The sequence below is a fragment of the Truncatella angustata genome (assembly GCF_020726525.1).
Source record: "Truncatella angustata strain MPI-SDFR-AT-0073 chromosome Unknown BKA67scaffold_3, whole genome shotgun sequence".
NCBI classification, from domain to species: domain Eukaryota; kingdom Fungi; phylum Ascomycota; class Sordariomycetes; order Amphisphaeriales; family Sporocadaceae; genus Truncatella; species Truncatella angustata.
The window spans coordinates 2521703-2543013 of record NW_025763383.1 but is presented as its reverse complement, the minus strand read 5'-3'; the positions used below and the strand labels follow the sequence as shown (position 1 = coordinate 2543013).

Below are 21311 nucleotides of genomic sequence, written 5' to 3'. Positions count from 1 at the left end.
CCAAAGAACCATGAAACTGTGTTGGCAGTCATAGCCTCACTATTACCAGCCCCCACTATATGAGGTTGATCGTATATCTCTCGGTTAGACAACACTTCGTACTACAAATTTATTCAGTATGAGCTGTGTTGAAAATGGCAGTAAAGGAATTCTTCCTCGCTGGTAAAGAGGGCACGACCGTCGCATTAGATATTTCGTCATCTGAGGATGTAGTGGACCTTGAGTTTGGTATTGTAGATATCTTTGGAATTAGTAATGCGGCCGGTAAGATTCCAAGTCTCTTACAATCAACTTATCCGGAGATCTGGTTTAGCGATTTTTCGCATAGATATATTAATTCATGCGTTGGATGCTCCCCTCGACAGTACGGACAGCGTGATTGGTTATTAAGGCAGAATAGCTATTAAAGTTGACCAACAGCGGATTCAGGATCCTGTTCGGCCAAGAGAACTTCCACTTTGTAAGAATCATTTCGAAATTTACCCAGATCACATAGGCAATCATGACCGAAATCTTGCCCAGTACGGCATTGCGATTAAGACAAAAAACATGGGAACCACTATCGATGTTACAAATGACCCCAAGAGTCTCAGAAGTCGTTTTGGCCGAGAGCGAATTCTTTAACAAGAAAAGATCAGATGCCTCGCATCCTCTATATTTCGTGAGAGACGAAACGACGCTATTCATATGCGATACGAACGATCCTACATTCGAACTTGTACACAGGTTTGTCCCCCCGGGTATGTCACCTAGAGTCGTCCGAAAATACACTGGAAGTATACAGCGAGCTATTGGACAGTCCATCAGGGTTTTTGACGAAGTGGATAAACAAAGCAAGGCTTTCAATATATACCAGTATATGTTCAAACTGGCCGGCCAGATTATCTATTAACTCGTCCTCGGCTTGGATGTCGGTCATTTCCAGACCATCGACACACCTCTACATAAGAGTATCCGCTTACTAGGGGAATATATGGTTTTGATGAAAAGGACATCGCTTAGCCAGTAATGGTATAAATACAGTATTTTAGCAGAGGTGAAAAAGCGAGTTTTCGCGCTGGTGGATGAAGTAATCGATGATGCTGCGCGGACGGGGCGGGGCGGGACAAGACTTCCCGATTGCAGAAGCAGCGCTCGTTTCTACATGCATTGTCGACTATTTTAAACGTGCTGTAGATGATGAAGGGAATAAGCTTCCCAAAGAATACAGGTTGACAAACATTATCACGCTCTTAGCAGCTGGTTTTGTTACTAGCGCCTCGCCGCTATCTTGGATGATCTATGCTCTCACACAGTACCCTGGAAACAAGGAGCGGCTGGTTCAAGAGCTCGTCAACCACGGAGCCTCATTCGACAAGGTCTGGTCCTACGATGAGATCCACGCACTCCTAATTCTTGGCCACCTCGTCAGGGAGACTCATCACATGCACAACCCCTAGTCCCTGGAGGCTGGCGCATCCCCGGTGGTGCAATCGTCATCCTAACATTTCCGTCTATCCACAAGAACAAGGACCACTGGGATAACTTCGACAGGTTTGATACCGACCGCTGAGCCGACGAAGATGCCAATAAGAAGAGACATCGTACTGCGTTTACGTCTTTTGCAACCGGGCCCCGTGGATGTGTCGGGTTCAAAGTGGCCACAATAGAGGCAAAGCTCGTTTTAGCCAACCTGGTCTATCGATACCGGTTCGTCGACGCCAGCAAGGAAACTATGCAGTACGACCCTGAGTTCCTGGTCATTCGGCCATTGAATAGTTATGTTAGGGCACACAGGAGAACTAGCTGGCCGGAGAAAAGTTCATGTTCCTGAACCTTGTAAGAGTTATGGGACCCCAGGATAGGTAGTTCACTAGCGCCGTCTCAACGACCATCGTGAATGGGCGCTGAATTTAGGACATGTGCAAGATGTTTTTGCCATGGTACGGCTTGAAAACAGGGACAACCACTCACCACTTTCGTGCATATAATGATTTCGCTATGCGAAGAGCGGACAGCTCCAATTCTCGACACTAGCTACATCTTCTGTTATGTTTCTCTACTTGCGTGATGAAGAAAATGATGCTCACATGGCTGAGTATAATGAAAACAGCGGCCACATGAGAAACCCCCCATGTGCGGAGTCGAAATGCATTACGCATGAGTCACACGTTGGTATACTCTACTGCTGGCTTTTTACTAGGAAGCTCCTGGGCGATGCAGGTGCAGCCTTTTCTTCCTTCTTTATGGGTACTACTATACCAGCGGGAATAGCGACCTCGTAGAAATGTTTATCAGATCGGCCGATCTTGAGTTGGAAGACCAGAGAGAAGCTCTGATGAACCTAAACGCTATTACGACAGATATGTAAGGGCAATTTCAACAATCTACTTCGTTATTGCGCTGGGGGAGGAATCTCCGGCGTTAAGCTACCAATTGTGGGGTCGCATGATACCACGGTTCACAGCTGTATCTGTTGCAATTTCGATTTAGGCTTAGTAGTTACTACTGTGGTATCAGGCCTTGAAAACAACAGTGGGGCAAGTACCGCACTATCTCCTATTACGGAAAAGCCGTACAAGCAACGCACAAGATTTGATACAGTCACGAATCCAGCTGTTTAACAGCCTGGATTTACAAATAACGGCAAAGATGGCGCGCCAGCTCCGTGAAGAGGAATAGTACCGCGAGCGTACGCTCTGGTTTGATGCCGGATGACCTACGAGCAGAGTGTTAAATGTACAGGCTATAGCGAGATGTAAATCCGAACAGCACTGGCTAAAGAGATACTTGACCCACTGTTACTTTTTACCGCTGATGACTAGTATAAGATCAAAAATTATAAGTCGCCCCACTTATACCTTAGCGTGAGATATAGCTGTTAATGGCTAAGGGAGTCTTAATATAGTTGTAACTAGTTCTATCCAGTCCAGTTTTAGCTAGCCTAAGAGTGCCATAGCTGCCGCTAGTCTAATGCCAAGATATAAGTGGGACAACTCATGACTTTTGACGGCTACCTCCATATAGGGTAGTTAATCGTTATAGTGAAGTAGTGAGTGTTGGCTGTACTATTGCAGCGGGAAGGCTAAGTGGATCATGTCGGCCTTTGTCGGAGCTGTTCTCGGCCTGATCATTATAAGGTCTAAGAGATGGCATTCACAAATAGATCTCTCTTGCATGCATTTCACACTTTTGCACATTTAGTCGTTGGTTTTTGCAGCAGTGCATTCTGAAGACAACGAGAATGGCTCGTTGTCACTAATTAATAATATTTTGGTTGTTGAACTCATCCTTTCCCCGTCTTTAGTTATTGATCAGTCCACGAAAGAGCCTGCGAGCTCATCGTGAGGCCCATAACCAAGGGACAAGACAGTGGTCCTGGTTCAATAGTCAGGTTGTTCTTTTCGATAAAACGATTAATCGGATTTCACAAATTAGGTTAGGAAGAAGTTAGAGGAGTCAGAAAACCGAAAATTATTACTTGGTCGTGGTAAACTTTCTAAAGTAGGTAGGGTTGATCCAATAAGGCACTAAGGTTAGTCTAATCCCAAAAGCGAAAATGCAACAGATACAATTATGAACCATCGTAATGTGACCATGACCGTAACAAGATAGTCACAGCCGATTGGAAAGAATGACGGATTGCAGAGTTGTGGATTTCCAGTAAATGCAAGCACCCTTTGCTGGGAATTCTTCACCTGGCCGCGACCAGGAACTGGCCTTCTAGGCTTGGCCAAACCTTTCTAAGCATTCTGCTTTGGGTACTACCCCCTTGGGAACTTCCCCTTCGAGTCAGAACTGAACAGAGGCGGGATATCCCAATATAATTGGCCCATGCAAGATCGCCCAAAGCCATGAATTTCATTCGGCTTCACATTTCATTCGTTTCTGCGAAACTACTAAGACCTTACCGAGACAGCAATTTGAGTGGCAGATTTCAAACACCAAGCCAAGTTCCTCCGCATCCGAGTATGTAGCCAGCCCCCATTTTGATACGGAACCAACTCAGGTCAAGCAGGCGCCATAAATTTTCAGCATCGGAGTCCAAGTATACGATTCAGCACGATCTACGTCTCCGAGCCGAGGAGAAACATACATCATTTTAAAGGCTACGTCTACATTTCCTCTTTCACCAAGGCTTCTACCATTGAAGAAAAGCCTATGGAAATTTCGAACATGATGCAGGACAGCGATCAGGGCATTATGCGAAGCAGCCAAACAGGGGAAGGGCACGACCAGATCCGACATGGCGACGTGGAGAAAGATCTGAACACATCGGAAAAGGCTTCGGATTCACCATGGCCAGTGCACGGATGCAAAGTGAGTGGTCGTATCATGCATTATGTCGCTCTAGACAATAATTAACGCGTACCATCTGTCGCCATAATGGGTTATAATCGTCGTTGGCCTGCTGGCCATCTTCCTACTCTTCTCACTGGACACCACTATCGTGGCCACGATCCAGCCAGCCATTGCCAGCACGTTTGGCAGAGTCGACCTCGTCCCTTGGCTGAGTGTTTCTTACGCTCTCGCTTCCGCTGCCTGCACCCTCCCGTGGTCTAAAGCATATGGCACCTATTCATTCAAGAAGCTCTTTATCGGGGCGACTGTTATGTTCATGGGCGCCTCGGCCCTTTGCGGCGGCGCTCCAACCATCAATGCGTTCATTGTTGGCAGAGCGATAGCGGGTGTTGGGGGTGTTGGCATGTATATGGGTGTCTTGATCATTCTATCAATCAACACCAGCGACAAGGAGCGGCCAAGGTACCTCTCCCTCGCCGTCTTCTGGTGGGCCATCGGCACCGTTCTGGGTCCAGCGGTGGGCGGCGCGTTCGTGCAGAGCTCAGCCACTTGGCGGTGGGCTTTCTATCTTCACCCGTGTGTTGGAGGCCACTGCAGCTGGCAACCGAAGCCACCAGTGGATAGGCCACTATCACCCTACCACTTAAACACCTACCTGGGTACCAATGCTTACAGCTACCGTCTAAAAGGTGACCTGATGCTCGGGTTTACCATAACGGAACTTCAGAAGCGCTGGTATAGGGATCGAAAGTCTATGCAAGAGGACTGTCAACACGAGTCAATTAAGTGGCACGATCGAGGTTACGTAGGTGTCTTGACCGTATTATATAACCTAGTTACATAAATGGGCAATGCTGGCTTGATGTCACAGGCTATGGCCCGGTACTAGGCCTTAGCGACCCTTATTAGCCGTGCCGTACTATCGATAAGAGCATAGGTCACAAGCACTTCCCCTTTTCTATAGTTCGATCAGATAATGTACAATGTTTTCTTCCTTCCTTTCGATAGTTTAAAATATTTGTATAGAATGGGAACAAGCTCGTTGAATAAACCTTATGAGCCATTATAAGAACGTTGACAAACTCCTTAACGAAAGTGAGGACGCATTATTATCAGCATTAGACCAAAGCTAGGTACGATCAGATAGTCATGATAGAAGAAGTAGTATTGCAAGACTGAAACTTGTCCCTCCTGTCTTTTAGGTAGGGAACTCATTGTATATGTACAGATTTCATTGCGATAGCTCCTGGAGATGGTTCTAGTACTAGGTTTCTCATTAATATATATATGACACCTAGACTGATGTATATAAACGAAGTTTGGCCCGCACGTATTATGCTATAACTAATTATGTAATACGCTATAATGAAGCTAAATATAGGTTGTCCGTTTCTAATTTCAAACAGCACTTGTCATTAGTTGTTAACCTAGACCTTAAGCGAAGCGTGAAATGTTGGAAGTGTATCAATAATTAATGTATCAATATTGAGCAAATATTCAATTGGTGGGCTAGACATCTTCAAGTTAACAAAAGAAGATATATTGTTCTTCCAGTCCCCATTCTCTCCATTCCTGACAATATATTTACAGTCCTAGTGCTCCTGGTCGTCTGTGACGATTAGGCCTTTCACTGAGAAGCATTGCCAATCCCTACCAACTTATCAAAGCCAGGTCGATCTTACCCTACGTAAGATAAACGTTTCTGTATAACAGGATGCGGGGCAACCGTTCCCTTCTCGCCAGGTATATACATCCTAAAAGCGCCCGATTAGGACCCAGGTGGGTGACCACTGGGGAATCTCTGGTATTGTATTGGGGGAGGGGTGAGGGGGCAAAGGGGGGCGGGCAGGGTTTTTCTATATTTTACACTCTTCTATCCTTTCCTAAAGATTTACCTTTGTTTACCTTGCTACGGCATGTAATCAGTACGTACGACCATAGCTCCTAGAAAATTCGGCATCCCGTCCGCTCTGCCATAGATAAACTGAGAAGCGCCGGATTAGTACTCAGGTGGGTGACCACTGGGGAATCCCTGGTGTTGTATGTTTTTTGCTTTCCATATTTTACTTTCTTTTATCCTTCCTCGTGAATTAACTTAATTTAACTCTACTACAGACCACGTCCAGCACATACGACCATAGCTCCTAGAGAACTCGGCATCCCGTCCGCTCTGCCCTAGATAAACTGGGAAGCGCTGGATTAGTACTCAGGTGGGTGACCACTGGGGAATCCCCGGTGTTGTATGTTTTTATCTTTTTGTGTGATTCTGTCTACACTAGTTAGGGTATCTACGCTTTTTCGAAGAGACTCAATCCGTCTTCCAACATGACTACTCGGCCACGCCAGACAATGGCCGCGGCCGACTGTTGCAACCGGGGTCAAGAAACAAAACAGGCGCAACAAAACGCATCATTACCATGCGCCCGGGACGAATCTGATCATGACTGCTTGCTGGGTTATACCGCACCATCTGTCAAGTCTTCAACCATGGGATAATAAGGTTGAAACGGAAGGAGTTCCTTTTTGTTCCAACACGAATCAGTAATGTCTTTAGTCAGAGTGTTTGGGGGGATAGTTTGGACTATCTATCCGGTCTTGTGACCATATCTCGCCGAACAGGGACATCTTCAGCACGCCAGAGAAACCTAAACAGAGGAGAAGAGAAAAAGATTTTGAGTACTGACCTGCGGTTGCCACAACCCGGCACCTCGGAGATGGAACTGATGGAGCCTCTCCACCATCATGTCCATGAGACAACTCCAGATATCCACGCCCCTCCTCTCGGGCTCCTTGCCATTGGAGAGGGACGCCTCGGCGTAGGCGATGGGCCCGACGAGGCAGAGGGCGTGGACCCAGTCGAGCCCACCGTAGGAACGGAGGTGGACGTAGAGCAGGCGAAGCGTGTCGAAGACGACGAGGGCGAACTCGCGCTCGCGCTCGTCCCCGCCCGCGCACGCCCGGTACAGCCGCCCCCACAGCGCCGACCGCTCCGCCAGGTACCGCTCCCGCCCCCCCTCGAACACGCTCAGGATCCACCAGTGCCACCCGAAGTCCCGCCCGGACGCGTGCTTGTCGCTCTTGGGCAGTCTCCTGCTCGGCCCGTGGCGCGCCAGCTGCTCCTGCATGAAGGGCAGCGGCGCGCAGGTGCCGCAGGCGCCGTCGAGCGCGTCCGGGTGCATGACGGTTCCCGAGGCGAGGTATGGAATATGGAGCCGGTGGTGACAGAGCCGGTAGTGTAGTGTATGTTGGCAAGTTGGGCAGCGGGCGTAGAAGTATTGTCTGAGCTGCTGATGGATACAACGTGGGTGAAAAGCATGGCCGCATGGCAACGTGATCTGATCGCCCTCATCCTGCTTTGTGGCCTCGCAATCCGCCCCGGTTCTCTCGCAACTGAAATTTGTGCCGGCCCAAACGTCGTCGCGCATCATCAGCAGTTCGATGGGTTCCGGGAGCGGCCATTTATAGCCGTCTAGAACGAGCAGCCGATCGTAGCTCGGTGGCTCGGAATGAGCGACTTGAGTTCGGTAGATTATTTGAGCATCCCAGCAGTCGCTTTCAGTCCTGGATATGTTGCGAGCGCGAGGCCGAAGTTTTCGTATGATCTTCTGTAATGTATTATTGGTCTTCCGTACTGGACCTTCAGCCAAACTGGTACTTGAGTATTCCAAAAGTCGCTTAGACGTAGACGCATCCATCTTGAGCTTGCTTATGAATTGACGCAATATATCCAAATTAACCACTCCAGATACTATTGGTTGAGTAGATGAAAGCGTGAGACTTTCTAAGTACTCAGTATTGCGAGAACCTCGGATGGCGTGGGATTATCGCAAGCACTGGAAATGGCGAAGCAAAGAGAAAGTACCGAGTAATGAGAGCATGAAGGTCCTTATGCTCATAAAACTCAGATATCTACGAAACGTAATTTCCTCTTCTGACGGCCTTTTTCTGCAATCGATGCCTCGGGTTGGCCATGCAAAGGATGGTTCTCTAGGAGTACCCGAACCATGATAGCGGGATCTTTCTCAAGTCTAAAATCAGCCAGATATACATAGCAAGAATCGTAGTATCTACTTACTACCTTTAACTTACCCGCAAGACGGGCGGTTTGGTGGCGGAATGCCTCGTTTCTTGATTACGAATTAACTCTAAGTCCAACGGGTTCAGGTTACTTCAGACAATGGCGATCGAATGAAAGAAAAAGAAAGAGCTCGAGCTGAAGTACCTCAAGATCATAGTTTTTTTTTTCTTCGTTATTTCTCGCACTTGAATACTTTCGGTTTCCCCTGGCCACTTTCCCTTTCACACTTTTGCGTTCATGGATAAAACACGCACAACCCTTCGAAGGATGCGATTTGTTGCGCTGGCTGTGTGCTCACAGTGATGGTGTAATCTACTAACCTAACCTTAGTGGTGTTCAAAGTGCCAATCCCGCTCTCGTGTAGGAGCCGCCATCACCGTACCGGCACACAGCTTTGATGGGCGATTCTATGTGCGTGGCAATTCCGAGAAAATCCAGACATTGATCTGTCGATGGTCGCGAACTTAAAACTGGCAAGGAAGCGCAAATAAGCTCTCTCTCCATATATTCTCAAGACTTGCCGTTTTGGAGGGCCCTCTGCCTCTCTGCCGCTCTGCCGTGCCGTAGATCGCTCTATCGCATCCTCCCGCTCGACCTGTTTCACACAGCATTAGGATGATATGAAAGGGGGGCCACTTCCAGAAATACGCGTAGTGTAGTATGCCTCGGGTATTGTGGTAGTTAATTGCTGGCGACTAATTGAACGACCAAGGAGCATTGCTTTCACTGATAACAAACAGCAAGTTTTCATTGAACAAAAGAATTGGGTTACTGGCTCTTCATAGTAAAGCCCGCCGCCAACTCGAACCGCCGCCCACGTGATCTGAACATGATATGCCATAATACCGGGCCGTATGACGTGGGAGATTGTGGGCGCCAATGATTACTTTCAAGGTCACCATCTGAAGTAAACATAAACAGAATCCTTCAACCATGGTTTCTGCAGACCCTATGGCCTAAGGTAACCGTGCCGTTATCGTTGGAACGCCACACGAACTTTGTCAAGAAATTGGGGAGGAAAAAAAAAGGAAAAGAAAAGAAAATGAATGTCGATTCGCGTGGAGAGTTTCGCAGAGCGGCCTGCTGCGCCTTGGACTTCCAATCTTCCCATATTATCCCAGGCGGGCCAACGGTCCCAGACCTGTCAGATACGCGGCGAGCCCATGAGTTTGATTAGCTTCTATTTATCTTCAACCTAAATATACAGCATATATTTTCTTTTTCCTTCATTTGTCAAGTCATACGTTAACGCGCAAGGCTGTGGACGATGCCATACCACGCAATGAATAATGCGTTGCTTGTTTCGGTTGAAAACCTTTTCTTCTTTGCCCCGGCAAAACATTCCTGCTGTAGAAAGCAAATCCATACTCAACGGCGCGGGGGCCTAACGCGTCATAGCGGTTCGACTGGAGCCAGTCAAGAGCACGAATGATGGCGCGACAGTCGCACAACACGCGTAGAGCTTCCAAGACCGTCCTTGGCAATACTCACCATACTCAGTGATGATATTCCCACCCTATGTAGTCTATAGCTTGGGGTCTACGCTATAGGAGGGCCCGGTGACGGACTATACGCTCGCGCGATAGTTGCCTCGGACTCTTATTCCTTTCGGCGGCCGGCCCCACTCTAACAGCCGAACATTGCGGGGGGGGCCCTCAATATGTCCTTTCGATCTCTGGAAGGGCGTGCGACTTCCCCTCCCCCCTTTCGCACCTGGGGACATCCCATATAACCTCGTCCGGTTTTATCTTGTTCGCCTTTTCGCTCACCTTACTTTCCCAATGGCCTCCCGGTACCTCCTGGCCTCCTCCTCACATAAACTCATCAGAGCAGCAGCATCCGGCGGCTTGGCATTGCGTCCCCTATCTCATCATCCCATCATCTCCACCACCGCCGCCACGCGCCGCAACATGTCCTCCTCCTCACCCTCAGAGGTCTCGAGACCGGCCATCACGACGCCGCCGGCAGGCAAGTATGAGTTCCTGGTGGTGGTGCCGGACAAGGCGGGCGTGCAGCAGAAGCGGCTCGAGGTGAGAGCGAAGCACTTTGAGGGCATCAAAGCACACGTCGAGGCCGGGACGTACAAAGTGGGAGGTGAGGCTTTTTTTTATATATTTTTTTATTAAAATATTTTCTCCTTGATTATTTCTGTTTTACTTGATTGTTAAACCCCCACCCCCAACTCTTTGTTGCGGTGCGGAACGGAGGAGATTTCTGGACTTCTAACGCTTACCTATAGGTGCTACACTGAATGATATACCCGAGGGCAATGATCCTGCCAAGTGGGACTTCCATGGCAGCACGGTGGTCATGGTGGCTGCGTCCAAGGATGAGGTCCTGGAGGTCCTGAGGAAGGATATTTACACCACTAGCGGTGTCTGGGATGTTGACAATGCCCAGATTTGGCCGGTAAGTTATATACTCATTCTGAAGCATGTTGTCAATGGAGGGCCAATGTGATGGGTTACTAATATTTTCAATTAGGTCAAGCTTGCTTTCAGATACCCTTAGATGCAGGAACGAGAAGAAGAAGCATGAATGCCTTGTATAAGAATACATCCTATCCTCCAAATCGCTCATCAATGTCCCGCCATTGTTTGGAATACTCCGCTGCCATACGCATACCAAGACCGTTGAATTGCGCAGAACACTTCTCTCAATCAGTGATTGCCATTCAAGTGATGCTAACAAATGCAAACTCCAATGTGATACAATGCGCCGGGCGCCAAGGTCGCTCAATAGAAATCGTCCGCGCTGAAACTTCCAGATCCCCCCCGGGTGGGTAGACTGAAGGAGCGCTGCTTCTAGGCTGCACTGTCCTCGTCGCCAGCCTCTTCAGCAGCTGCTGCTTGCACTCTAAGCTTGTAACAGCGATCGAAGCATTCATCAAGGAGGTCTTTGACACTTCCTTGGCCTTCTGGAATATCCCCACCCACCATGAACTTGCCATCTTTCTGCAGATTGTCGATCGAATTAAGCTGAAGAGAGGGGTGTTAGAGATGCTCTCGGAAACCACCATCAACGGGAAACATACCTTCATACTATAGGGGAAGAGCTCTCTAGCAGACGAAACGCCACCACTGGCTTCAACTTCAACCAAGCATCGCTTCAGGGTCTGCAGCTGGTTGTATATTGGCAGCAATGCTTCTGATACGGGCTCAGATGAGATCATGAGATGGTAGATGTAGCCATAGCTTCGTCTAACAAGGTAAAGCAACGTCTGGTAATTGTTAGCTATGCGGTTCCCTGTACCAGTTGGACTTGCCAGGACTTGCCCGTTGTACATAAAGTTCGGCAGGTCGGCCCTTCTCATCGATCCAGTTGCCATCAACTCTGCTCTCGTCGATTTTGTCTAGTTGGCGCTGGAAGTCATACAGATCGGTCTCTCGCAAGGACCAAGCTTGAGTCAATGATAGCTTGTCAAGCTCGTTTCGAATGCCAACCAATGTGCTGTACAAGGATCTCCACTCTTCTGGGAAGCTACCCGCCCTGCCGAGAACCGTAAGCAAAGGATTATCGTGACATGTTAGCAAGACATACCTCTCGACTACTATTTCCGAGTAATTCTGGCATCTTTCAAGCAAGGACGAGACTTGGTCGCTACCGGCGAGAACGTTGCCGTCGTTATCAACAAATCGCCCTTCCACTCTTTTGCCGTCGATTTCCCGCAACTGCTTCTGCATTCTGTGAATTTCCTCTGGTTTGAACTAGGAGATATGGTGTTAGCTTGCACTCACTCAACTTCAATCGACAAGTGTAATATACCTTGGACTTGGTGTTAATTGCCGCCATCTGCCGTAGTATGGAGACGAGTCTCTCGTGGGTAGCGAGCAGAGGCTGGGCATAGTCCTTCAGTCTCTTATGCAAGCTCTCCAAGGATTCACGACATCGTTCGATCCGGTTGGATAGGAGAGTCTCGAGGTATTGGTCGGTGGGCTTCTTGCGCATGTTATCTGTTAAACGCTCGAGGGTGTGGTCCAGACTTGCGATGTCTTTCTCGGAGAATAGGTCGGCCTCGGCAAGGTGGTCGAGTAATCGCTTGATGGTGGAGGTCAGGGCGTACGCGGTTGGTGCTTCATTGGTTCGGCCAATGGTCATGAAGAATAGGGACAGTAGTTGGAAGCAGCTGTCAACGACTCTGTCGACTTTGGCAGGAGAAGAATCAGTATTGGGTATTGCGTAGTGCTTGGGAAGGAGAGCCCACCTCGGTTCTCCTGTGTCTTCTTCCCTTGCCTCGTCTCGTTGAGGCGGGCGACTTGCTCGATAGTCTGGTTATAAAGAGTTTCAACATCCTCGGAACGAACATAGTTGGCACGGTCGGCCCTCCGGATCTGCAACTGCGACAGGATAAGGTCAAGTTCCTGGAGGACCTGCTGCTCGGCCTCATTGCTGGGGGGCGGGAACTTTGGGGTGTCCATTTTGTCCTCGGGGATCGTTTGACGTGCAAGATATGCGATTCGAGTCTGAAGATCTTCCGAGGAAAAGAAGGTTTGGGGACCCCTCACGCGCGCAAGTGCTTTTGTCTGGGGGAAAACAGTTGTAGAGGAAGAATGCAAGCTAGCCTTCAAGTGACTCCAAGAGCTTGACTGGTCCAATAAGAAACGTTCGAGCGGATGTGCAGCAACCGTTGGAGGGTTTGGGAGGTGGGCTGGACGTCCAATGAAGTTTTGGTCGCGATGTTCGGTTGGGAAGGGAGCTATCGTATGATTGATATGAAGCAGTACGCCGTCAGGGTTTCATTGAAACAAATACCGTGGCTGAATATATCTTTGTTGAGTTTAGCAGGATGAGACGAGTGAGAGAGAGAGGTGGTATTGTTATGTGTGACTTGTGGTTCTGCCAGCTGAATATAATTGTTAAGTCCGACAAGGGAATCTCGTCAGGATTAGTTGTTCTATAGAATGCAAGTTCGGTCACCAGCAAGTCTGAGAGCCCGGTGTCTTGTCTTCCCAAGGCTTTTCTTCCAGTCTAGCTTCTGCTTCTGCTTCTGTTTCTGCTGCTGCGAACGCGGACAAGTCGGCCAGAGGTGGGGGGCAATGACGAAAGCACAGCGCATGCACTGTACGGTAGGTACAGATTGTATGGGGCATTTGTAATAATAAGAAGTATGTACATATGTAGCTACGGCGTGGCCCCTCCCCTCCCCCTAACACATATTGACTTCCACTGGAATGATGATGCACCTGCAATCGATAAGGAAGAAGCAGCGCGGGGCAGGCCAGGCAGGCACGCAGACAAGGGGGGATCCTAGCGCGAGCTTGCGATTGGATGCAAGTGGGGCTCCAACCGACGACTGGTCTTCTATCATTGGTTGGAGGATAGCTCACAGACATGGCCAATCACAGCCCTGGGCAGCCAATGTGCCTGCCTCTGGCTTCTACCCCGGTCAAATGAATTTCCGCTGGAATCGCTTAGGGCCCTCAAACCCTCGAAATTTCCAGCTTGGTGGGCTCCAGCATCGACTCCAGCAAAATCGCATTGCGACACATCCAGTCAAGTCATTTCGAGATCCAAGTCGACCACAGCCAACGCAGAACCACTCAACCCAATTTCTGCTTCACCGCAAACCATCAATTCACAATGTCGAACTCTGAGCTCGCTGCCTCTTACGCCGCTCTCATCCTCGCCGATGACGGTGTCGAGATCACCGTATGTTTCTACTCTGCCGGCCCCGCGACGCAGACAAATTTAGTGGCACCGGGGATTTACTGACGGATGATTTACCTGAACAGTCCGACAAGCTCCAGACCTTGATCAAGGCTGCCAAGATTGCCGATGTCGAGCCCATCTGGACCTCTCTCTTCGCCAAGGTACGACTTTTCGCAAAAGAGCCATTCTGAACTGAAACAAACCCCCTACGTATGGGCGAGGCCACATTGGACTAACTCAAAACTCACCGCGCAGGCTCTCGAGGGCAAGGACGTGAAGGACCTTCTGTCCAACGTTGGCTCCGGTGGTGCTGCCGCTGCTGGTGGCCCTGCTGCCGGTGGCGCCGCTGCCGGCGGTGCCGCCGAGGAGGCCGCCGAGGAGGAGAAGGAGGAGGACAAGGAGGAGTCCGACGAGGATATGGGTTTCGGTCTGTTCGACTAAGCGGTTCACCAACCTTCCGCCAAATTTTCCGCTTTACGATCTCCACGAAGACTACAACCGCCTCATACGAAAAACAACTCTTTCGACGAACCTCTCCGTCGCCACTTTTCCCTTTGTACTCGCACTGCATGGGCTTTGGGGTTTACTTAAACACCGTATTCACCGGTGTGGCGTGAAAGGCTATGCAAAACGATTCGGATGCCTTGGGACCTACATGAGATCGCTCACCATATAGAGTAATATGATGCGCTCTCGAGATGACAAAACCCATCTTTGCTCTTGCGTGTTTCTCGGCTGTGCCGTGCTTAATTGGTCCTTGTGCTCGTTGATATCGCTCTTTTGGTGGACTGGGGGCGGTTATTAGCGTTTCGGTTCCCCTGCCCACTGATACCTGAGAATCATGGTTTGGTCCATCCCACTCGAGCCGACTTCTTAGGCCTGAACACATGTGCAACATCTCCCTTTCGAAAATGGGGTCCTATGTCTACAGACTGTCGGCATGTCCTGGTCCACGTCGAAAGGTGGCATGCAGCCGTGCTGCTATTACTAAATGAGATGAGACAAACTGTCGCAAGCAGGCAGCCCACATTCTGGATACTGTTCTTATCACTAACGTCATAAAACACCCGATGCCCCTTTCGATTGTTCCAGGCCGCATTCAATTATTGGATAACGATAATCAACGGACATCAGAACTGATTCCTAGAGGATCTTAACCATACTATGTCTGGGATCAGGTGGGTGCCAATATCATGCTACTTCCAGACCTATGCGACCTGGAAAATGAACGGAACATTCTGTGTAAAAGAATTGCGCGCTGCATTCAGGCTGTTTGATATTTACTATGGTCCACGTGAAAAAGCGTTCTAGTATCTCTCATGGAAGTGCCCAGCCATTACCTAGCGCATACTCCAACTAAGGAGCTACTAGAGATGGTTACTGTCATCAACCAGGTATCCTAATCAATGCTGCAGCAATAAATTTGCTTCTCATATTACGGTTGCACAGCGCCGCAATGACTAACAACACTCTATTGATGATAGCAGCCCGTGGCCAAATGTTCGTGGAACCAAAGTGTTTTGCATCCTGTGATGGTGAAGCTTGCGGCGATGGACTGGTAATAATAGTGCCTCTGCCCTGAGTAGATGATATCCCTAAAGCCGGAGGAGGAAGCGATCCGTTCCAAACCGGGTTACCTCCAGGACCCTCCACAGGGCACCACTCTTCAAGATGCTAGGATGGCAAGTCGCCACCTTTTTCTGGATGATCCTCTGCCGCTTTTGGCTTCCGGCTTGATCTGTCTGTCTGCGACTCCTAGTTCTTTACTATCAGCACACCACTGGGAACTAAGCCTGCTTCCTTCAGCGTCATGCCAAAATCCACTTCCCCAAACGTCTTTCGTGGGAAGTTCATCTGGAATTCTCCAACTTTGACTTGATGCTCGCTTTCCAGTCGGTGCCGTAACTCGTAGAGCGTGGTCTCTGCAGGCAGCTTCAGAGCAATGCTGCCTGCTGGGGTTTGCAGTCTCAAACGAGTTTCGTTGTGGTTGACAGCAGATTTAGCAGCGACTGGCGCAGCAGCAGGTGCAGGTGCACTTGAAGCAGAAGGCACCGTTCTGCCCTCGCGAATGGCCTTGGCCTCCTCTGCTTTCCGGCGTCTCTCCTCCTTGTCAGCCTCGATCTTGGCCTTGATGCGCTTCTTAGCCTCTGCATCGGCAATCTTTTCCTGACGCTTTTTTTCTGCTTCTTTGATCTGTTCTTTTTTCTGAAGTTCCTCCTTGACGTCTTGTGTCTCTTTGGTAGCCTTTTGGCGGATTTTCTATTTTGAATGTTAGCATGAATGACAACGAATACGGCACGACACATGAAGGTCGGAGAGTACCTCATTAGCCTTGGCGTCCTCCTTGTCCTTGATAGCCTGGGCAGCTCTCTTTTCTGCAAGCTTGGAACGCATCTCGGTGAGGCGGTTGGCCTTCTCTTCTTCCGTCAACGGGGCAATCGCTTCTGTTGATTCTGCGAAGTCATCGTGACCACTGTGTCTTCTTGTAAGTGGATGTCATTGTGCTGGCGAGGCATGCCAACCTACGTCTTCTCTGCGTGGAGTCCGGCAACAGCCTGACTTCTGAACTTCTTGCCGCAATCATTGCAGACGATGGAGTTTGCAACCTGATCAGCTCCTAGTTCGGCGGTGCTTGGTCCTGCGTTGTCCTCTTCGAGAAGCTCATCGAGTGGGGTATCTTGAGTCTTCTCCAGCCAGTTCATGGCAGCTTCGACTAAAAAAAGGGTTTAGCGACTCAAGATAATTCAAGCAGACGAAAACTAACATAAATAAAATACATCAAGACTTACGGTTACCCTTCTTGACGGCCAGCTCGGCACGTGACTTGTCGAAGCCCATCTCCAAGAGTGTTTCGAGATCTGAAGCCATCTTGGTGGGGGTGAAATGTGAGTTGTCCTGGTGGCTGGACGTTTCAGTATCAGATGCAGGTCAGAGAAATAGAAACTAAAGTGAATGCCTCGAAGATTGATAGAAAAGAGTGAAGCAGGCCGAAAGGAGCAAGTGGTGAAAGTGAAATAAATGATTCGTTGTGCTACATTACAGTACGTTGCCTCTTCGTTATGTATCATTACTAGCTGGCGTCATTGCTGCAGTTGCCTCGAAGAAGGGTCCTGGCCATTGTGGCTCTACCATCGGATGGTCTGTGCACCGGCCCTTTATGCACACCTTTAAGCACCATCAGGCTTGGACTAGACCAACCTTAGGTTAGTTATGTAGGCCGTAAATGACTCTACTGTAGCTTGGAAAGCTTGGAAACCGGACGGAAGAAAATGATCTCAATCTTGCCGCTGGGGCTGTGGCAGATGGGGGAGACTGGGAGACACCTCGACCTCCAGCAGGCTGGCAGCGCTGGCAAGCAAAGCCAGCCATGGAATCGGTCTTCTGGGTGCACTGACGGACCCCCGGCAGGGGGGTGATGCAAGCAAATTACTTGTTACCTGGCCTAAGTTACGTGTGCTATGGCGTAGCCAACTAACTCTGCGCTGGCACAAATCCCAATTCACCCACGTCAGCTCCTAAGTCAACTTGCTCCTCGTAGACTAGGACCTGGAGTATCAGAAATCAAGTTACGATTCCCGGCCCATCGCTGAGAGTGCACCAGCAGGCATACATAGAAGTCTTTCAGCCAAATTCCATCACAGCTGAACCTGCCCCTAAGCCTGCTCCTTTTTCGCATCACTATACAAGAAAGAACAAGAACAATAATCACACTCGCAAATCACGCCCTCGGTTTTGCCTCCGCCCACACCAGCCAGCACTACCGAGTACATCTGACAAAACCCACCCCCAACACCAACCATACCGGATTCCTACGACCGACACCCCCAGAGACGGCATTACTCTCCCAGATTCCCTGCGACTGTGTCATGTCAAGTTCGTACTAGAAACACGACAACGAATCACCAGGAAAATACCTCGCCGTTCCGCTTCACAACAAGTACTCCCGCGCTTCAGTTGCCAACATGTCGGTCGAAATTGATCCCCAGGAGCTCGGCTTTCACCGTACGTCATTGCCTGTGGCATCCCATGATCCACGACACAGAAAAGAGCGCATATAAGGCTTACAATATCCCACAGGACCCTTTACTACCGAGGTTTCGGAGGTGCTGAGAATCAGGAATCCCAACTCCGCCCCTGTCGCTTTCAAGGTATGACCCGGACTCCCCTTTGCGACATGGTCGGGCATCTGAGCAGGCGGCCACGTGGGACATTACAGCTAACAGAAACCAGGTCAAAACCACCGCGCCCAAGCAGTATGTTATATGAGCCTCTGGCCATGATGTTTTGCCTGCCCAGTGATACTCACCCAGTCACAGATACTGTGTCCGACCAAACTCGGGTCGAATCGAACCCGGCAAGGAGGTGGAGGTGCAAGGTGTGTACCATAACACGTGGCCGCGGTGCCTACTACCATGACTGACCTATCACAGTTATCCTCCAGGCCATGAAGCAGGAGCCTCCGCCCGACACAAAATGCAGAGACAAGTTTTTGGTCCAGGCAGTTGCCATTGCTGCCGACAAGGAATTTAGTAATCTGGCAGCCATCGTAAGACATCCAGACATGCCGTGCAACCACCCCGAGACTCCGTACCTGCAGCTCACATTACAATAGTGGGATGGTGTCGACAAGTCTCAGGTTCAAGAGAAGAAGATCCGTGTCGTCTTCCTGCCTCCTGGTGGCGGAGCATCTCGCGCTACAACCGCTGAACCCCAACTGGCCACCCCCCAAAGAGCCTCTTTGGCTAATGGCGTGAGTGACACCCTTCTTGCAGTCAGACTGTCCTGCCTCTGACAAACTCTTGTTCCAGCACGAAGATACCCCCGATCATGCGCCACCAGCATACCAATCACCGAACGACTACGCGCACTCCTCTCCGAAGCCCGAGTCGTTCAAGCAGGAGGAGGAGGAGCCAGCTTCGACCTCCGCTCTGGGTAGCGTAGCTGCCACTGTGTCCACCAAAGCTTCCGAGACGTACGAGGAGCTGAAGGCGCAACTCGCACAGGCCCAGCAGACCATTACACAGTTGACCAACGACTCAGCTGCTGGTTTGAGACAGCGAAAGCCCGTGGCCGGAGACTCGGCCTCTACCACATCACAGCCCGCCGGCCAACTGGCCCAACAGGCGCGGCAAGGGACTGAGGGCGTGCCTGTGAAGATCACGGCCATCCTCTGTCTTGTGAGCTTCTTGCTGGCTTACCTTTTCTTCTAGTGGACAGATGTACGTCTGTCAAGGTTTCTTTGGGCTCTACATCAACTTTTGACGCAAGTCAAGGACAAACTCATTGCTTGATGTACTGGAGACCTGAAAGGCAATAATCATATCGCTTGTGTGGGTGATTACCGGGAAGCGAAATACTGCTAAAGGTTTAAATGGGTATTGGCGTAGATAATGACAGCAGCCAAGCATCGTCTTGATTTACTGCTGGTTACGAATCAGGAGACTACACTTACTTGTACTCTAGTCTGTACCGTTTCATTTGTCTAGCTTTCATGGAATTGATTTTAAGATCATGCTTTACGGAGGTTGCCTTTTCAGCCTATGATAAACCTGTGATTTTCACGTAGCTGCACTACGAGCTCCTGAGAGTATGAGTCCGAGTCGGGAATCCATTGAGGCGTTCTTGAACTCGACCAACATGCGACGTGATTCGTCTCTCCGCACCTCGTCTCTTCTATAATAATTCTGCTGCCAGTCTAAGGGCCATCCGAGCTACAGGTCATTGCACCCTGCCTGAGGTTCCAGCTACAGGCTTACTGGGTCTCGTGGGATGCTTTGATTTCCTCGTTGGGCCATTCTGTACATTTGTGCGCGATTTTTCGGTGTATGTACGTAAGTATGTACATCTCATTACATGTATACATGTTCTCTATGATCTATCGTTGAGGCAGAGGCGAGCTCTCTCGTAAGCTGTGGCCCGCAGACCGTTTATGGACAATGAGGAGAAGGAAAAAAAAAAAGTACATCAGATTAGTCGTCAAACACCATTAATCCCTCCTCTCCGAGAAATATCTTAAGCCTCAATCTCAGTCTCCTTCCAATCCTCGGTCTTCTTGGTCCCGTTGACGCCGACCAGGCGGCCGCCCTCCTTCCTCTTGACGCGGCACCGGATGCCGACGTTCTCGTCAAAGATGAACTGCCACAGCACGTAGCTCCAGCTGCGGTGCTGGGGCAGGTCCTCGTAGAACTCGCGGGCGATCTCGTACAGCTTGGGGAGCCGCGTCCAGGGTACCGCGGGGAAGTCGTGGTGCTCGTTGTGCAGCCCCACGTTGTACGTGAACAGGTTGCCGATGCCGTAGTAGCTGTACGTCTCCGGGATCGGGATCTTGTTGCCCGGGTCCGACGCTGCCGGCGCCACCGTCGTGTACACGTAGTGCTCCGCGATGAAGTGGCCCGCCAGCGGGTGCAGCGACCCCGCCAGGAACGACGACAGCAGCAGGTACAGCAGCGACTGCGCCCCCAGCGTTTGCAGGACGGCGTAGTCGAACGCGGCCTGCACCAGCACGTTGGTCGCCGACACCCACGTGAACGGCACCGCGTACACGCACATGGGCCGCACGGCGTAGAAGAGGATCTGGAACGTGCAGAAAAAGGCCTTGCCCAGGATCGAGTCGAGGAACACGGCCTCGAGCGCAGTGGGCAGATCCGTGTCCAGCCCGTCGACCCCCAAGGACTTGTGGTGCGTCAGGTGGTACGGTCGGAAGGATGCGCTGTAGGGGATGCCGATGGGCAGGTTGGCGGCGATGGCGAACAGGCGGTTCGCGGTGGGCGAGCGGAAGGCCAGGTTGTGCGAGATCTCGTGGATGGCTAGGAAGAGGTTCTGGTTTGCGGTCGCGCCGACGACGTAGGCGAGGGCCCAGAAGGGCAGAGAGAAGAAGGGCTTGTTGCGCAGAAGATATGCACAGAAGATCTGGAGAGCCACCACGGCCGTGACGACGTATTTCGTCAAGGGTTCCGGGCCGCAGAGTTTCGTGACTTCGGGGTGTGCCTTGATGATCGCCAGACGCCTCGTCCTGTGCGGCTCCTCTGTGTACGTCCAGAAGAAGTCGCGATACTTCTTCTCCTCTGTGGGATCTCGTAGAGTCTGCTCGCCATTGTCGGTCTTGCTGTCCACGCCCCGAGCGTTGTGCTTGAGAACTGCGGGCTGTTCTTTGCCAGTGGAAGCAGCAGTGACGGTCGAGGAGGATGTCTTTGAAGGGGCCATCTTAGGTATCTGAATGACCGAAACTGGTCAATGACGAGAGAAAGGAGGAAACACTCATATAGGTAAGGAGTGAAAGGAGGTTTCCTGCACCTCAATCCGA

General features: G+C 50.3%; 9 protein-coding genes across 9 annotated transcripts; 5 read left to right on the top strand and 4 right to left on the bottom strand.

The window, feature by feature from the left end:
* Positions 1–134: 134 nt before the first annotated feature.
* Positions 135–1813, top strand: BKA67DRAFT_591940 (cytochrome P450; the record flags this gene model as incomplete). Its single annotated transcript, XM_046104779.1, has 7 exons — positions 135–264; positions 392–521; positions 586–855; positions 1024–1136; positions 1177–1358; positions 1412–1533; positions 1579–1813. The coding sequence occupies 7 exons, from the start codon at positions 135–137 to the stop codon at positions 1811–1813; spliced, it is 1182 nt and encodes a 393-aa protein (XP_045959961.1).
* Positions 1814–3833: 2020 nt separating this feature from the next.
* Positions 3834–5170, top strand: BKA67DRAFT_534610 (major facilitator superfamily domain-containing protein; the record flags this gene model as incomplete). Its single annotated transcript, XM_046099881.1, has 4 exons — positions 3834–3948; positions 3989–4299; positions 4445–5086; positions 5153–5170. 4 exons carry the CDS (start codon positions 3834–3836, stop codon positions 5168–5170), a joined length of 1086 nt encoding a protein of 361 aa, XP_045959960.1.
* Positions 5171–6523: 1353 nt separating this feature from the next.
* BKA67DRAFT_690463 (uncharacterized protein) lies at positions 6524–7976 on the bottom strand (the record flags this gene model as incomplete). The annotated part of the gene is made up of 2 exons (XM_046109135.1): positions 6524–6800; positions 6966–7976. 2 exons carry the CDS (start codon positions 7974–7976, stop codon positions 6738–6740), a joined length of 1074 nt encoding a protein of 357 aa, XP_045959959.1. The 3' UTR covers positions 6524–6737.
* Positions 7977–10140: 2164 nt separating this feature from the next.
* BKA67DRAFT_657616 (uncharacterized protein) lies at positions 10141–10870 on the top strand (the record flags this gene model as incomplete). Its single annotated transcript, XM_046107142.1, has 3 exons — positions 10141–10453; positions 10599–10768; positions 10844–10870. 3 exons carry the CDS (start codon positions 10141–10143, stop codon positions 10868–10870), a joined length of 510 nt encoding a protein of 169 aa, XP_045959958.1.
* A 293-nt stretch (positions 10871–11163) lies between these two features.
* On the bottom strand, positions 11164–12777 carry BKA67DRAFT_591939 (uncharacterized protein; the record flags this gene model as incomplete). Its single annotated transcript, XM_046104778.1, has 6 exons — positions 11164–11337; positions 11394–11579; positions 11635–11848; positions 11900–12066; positions 12125–12504; positions 12564–12777. 6 exons carry the CDS (start codon positions 12775–12777, stop codon positions 11164–11166), a joined length of 1335 nt encoding a protein of 444 aa, XP_045959957.1.
* Positions 12778–13456: 679 nt separating this feature from the next.
* BKA67DRAFT_561509 (60s acidic ribosomal protein-domain-containing protein) lies at positions 13457–14468 on the top strand. Its single transcript, XM_046102535.1, has 3 exons — positions 13457–14008; positions 14092–14169; positions 14264–14468. Exons 1-3 carry the CDS (start codon positions 13940–13942, stop codon positions 14447–14449), a joined length of 333 nt encoding a protein of 110 aa, XP_045959956.1. The 5' UTR covers positions 13457–13939; the 3' UTR covers positions 14450–14468.
* Positions 14469–15435: 967 nt separating this feature from the next.
* On the bottom strand, positions 15436–17350 carry BKA67DRAFT_246062 (ubiquitin-related domain-containing protein). The gene is made up of 5 exons (XM_046095713.1): positions 17207–17350; positions 16798–16910; positions 16535–16721; positions 16331–16481; positions 15436–16267 (listed from the first exon to the last, which is right to left on the bottom strand). Exons 2-5 carry the CDS (start codon positions 16874–16876, stop codon positions 15764–15766), a joined length of 921 nt encoding a protein of 306 aa, XP_045959955.1. The 5' UTR covers positions 16877–16910; positions 17207–17350; the 3' UTR covers positions 15436–15763.
* Positions 17351–17674: 324 nt separating this feature from the next.
* On the top strand, positions 17675–19545 carry BKA67DRAFT_245954 (PapD-like protein). The gene is made up of 7 exons (XM_046095712.1): positions 17675–18010; positions 18086–18156; positions 18239–18261; positions 18325–18383; positions 18439–18554; positions 18621–18758; positions 18817–19545. The coding sequence occupies exons 1-7, from the start codon at positions 17971–17973 to the stop codon at positions 19216–19218; spliced, it is 849 nt and encodes a 282-aa protein (XP_045959954.1). The 5' UTR covers positions 17675–17970; the 3' UTR covers positions 19219–19545.
* A 475-nt stretch (positions 19546–20020) lies between these two features.
* Positions 20021–21211, bottom strand: BKA67DRAFT_515478 (dihydroceramide delta(4)-desaturase; the record flags this gene model as incomplete). Its single annotated transcript, XM_046097730.1, has 1 exon — positions 20021–21211. One exon carries the CDS (start codon positions 21209–21211, stop codon positions 20021–20023), a length of 1191 nt encoding a protein of 396 aa, XP_045959953.1.
* Between the last annotated feature and the right edge of the window lie 100 nt (positions 21212–21311).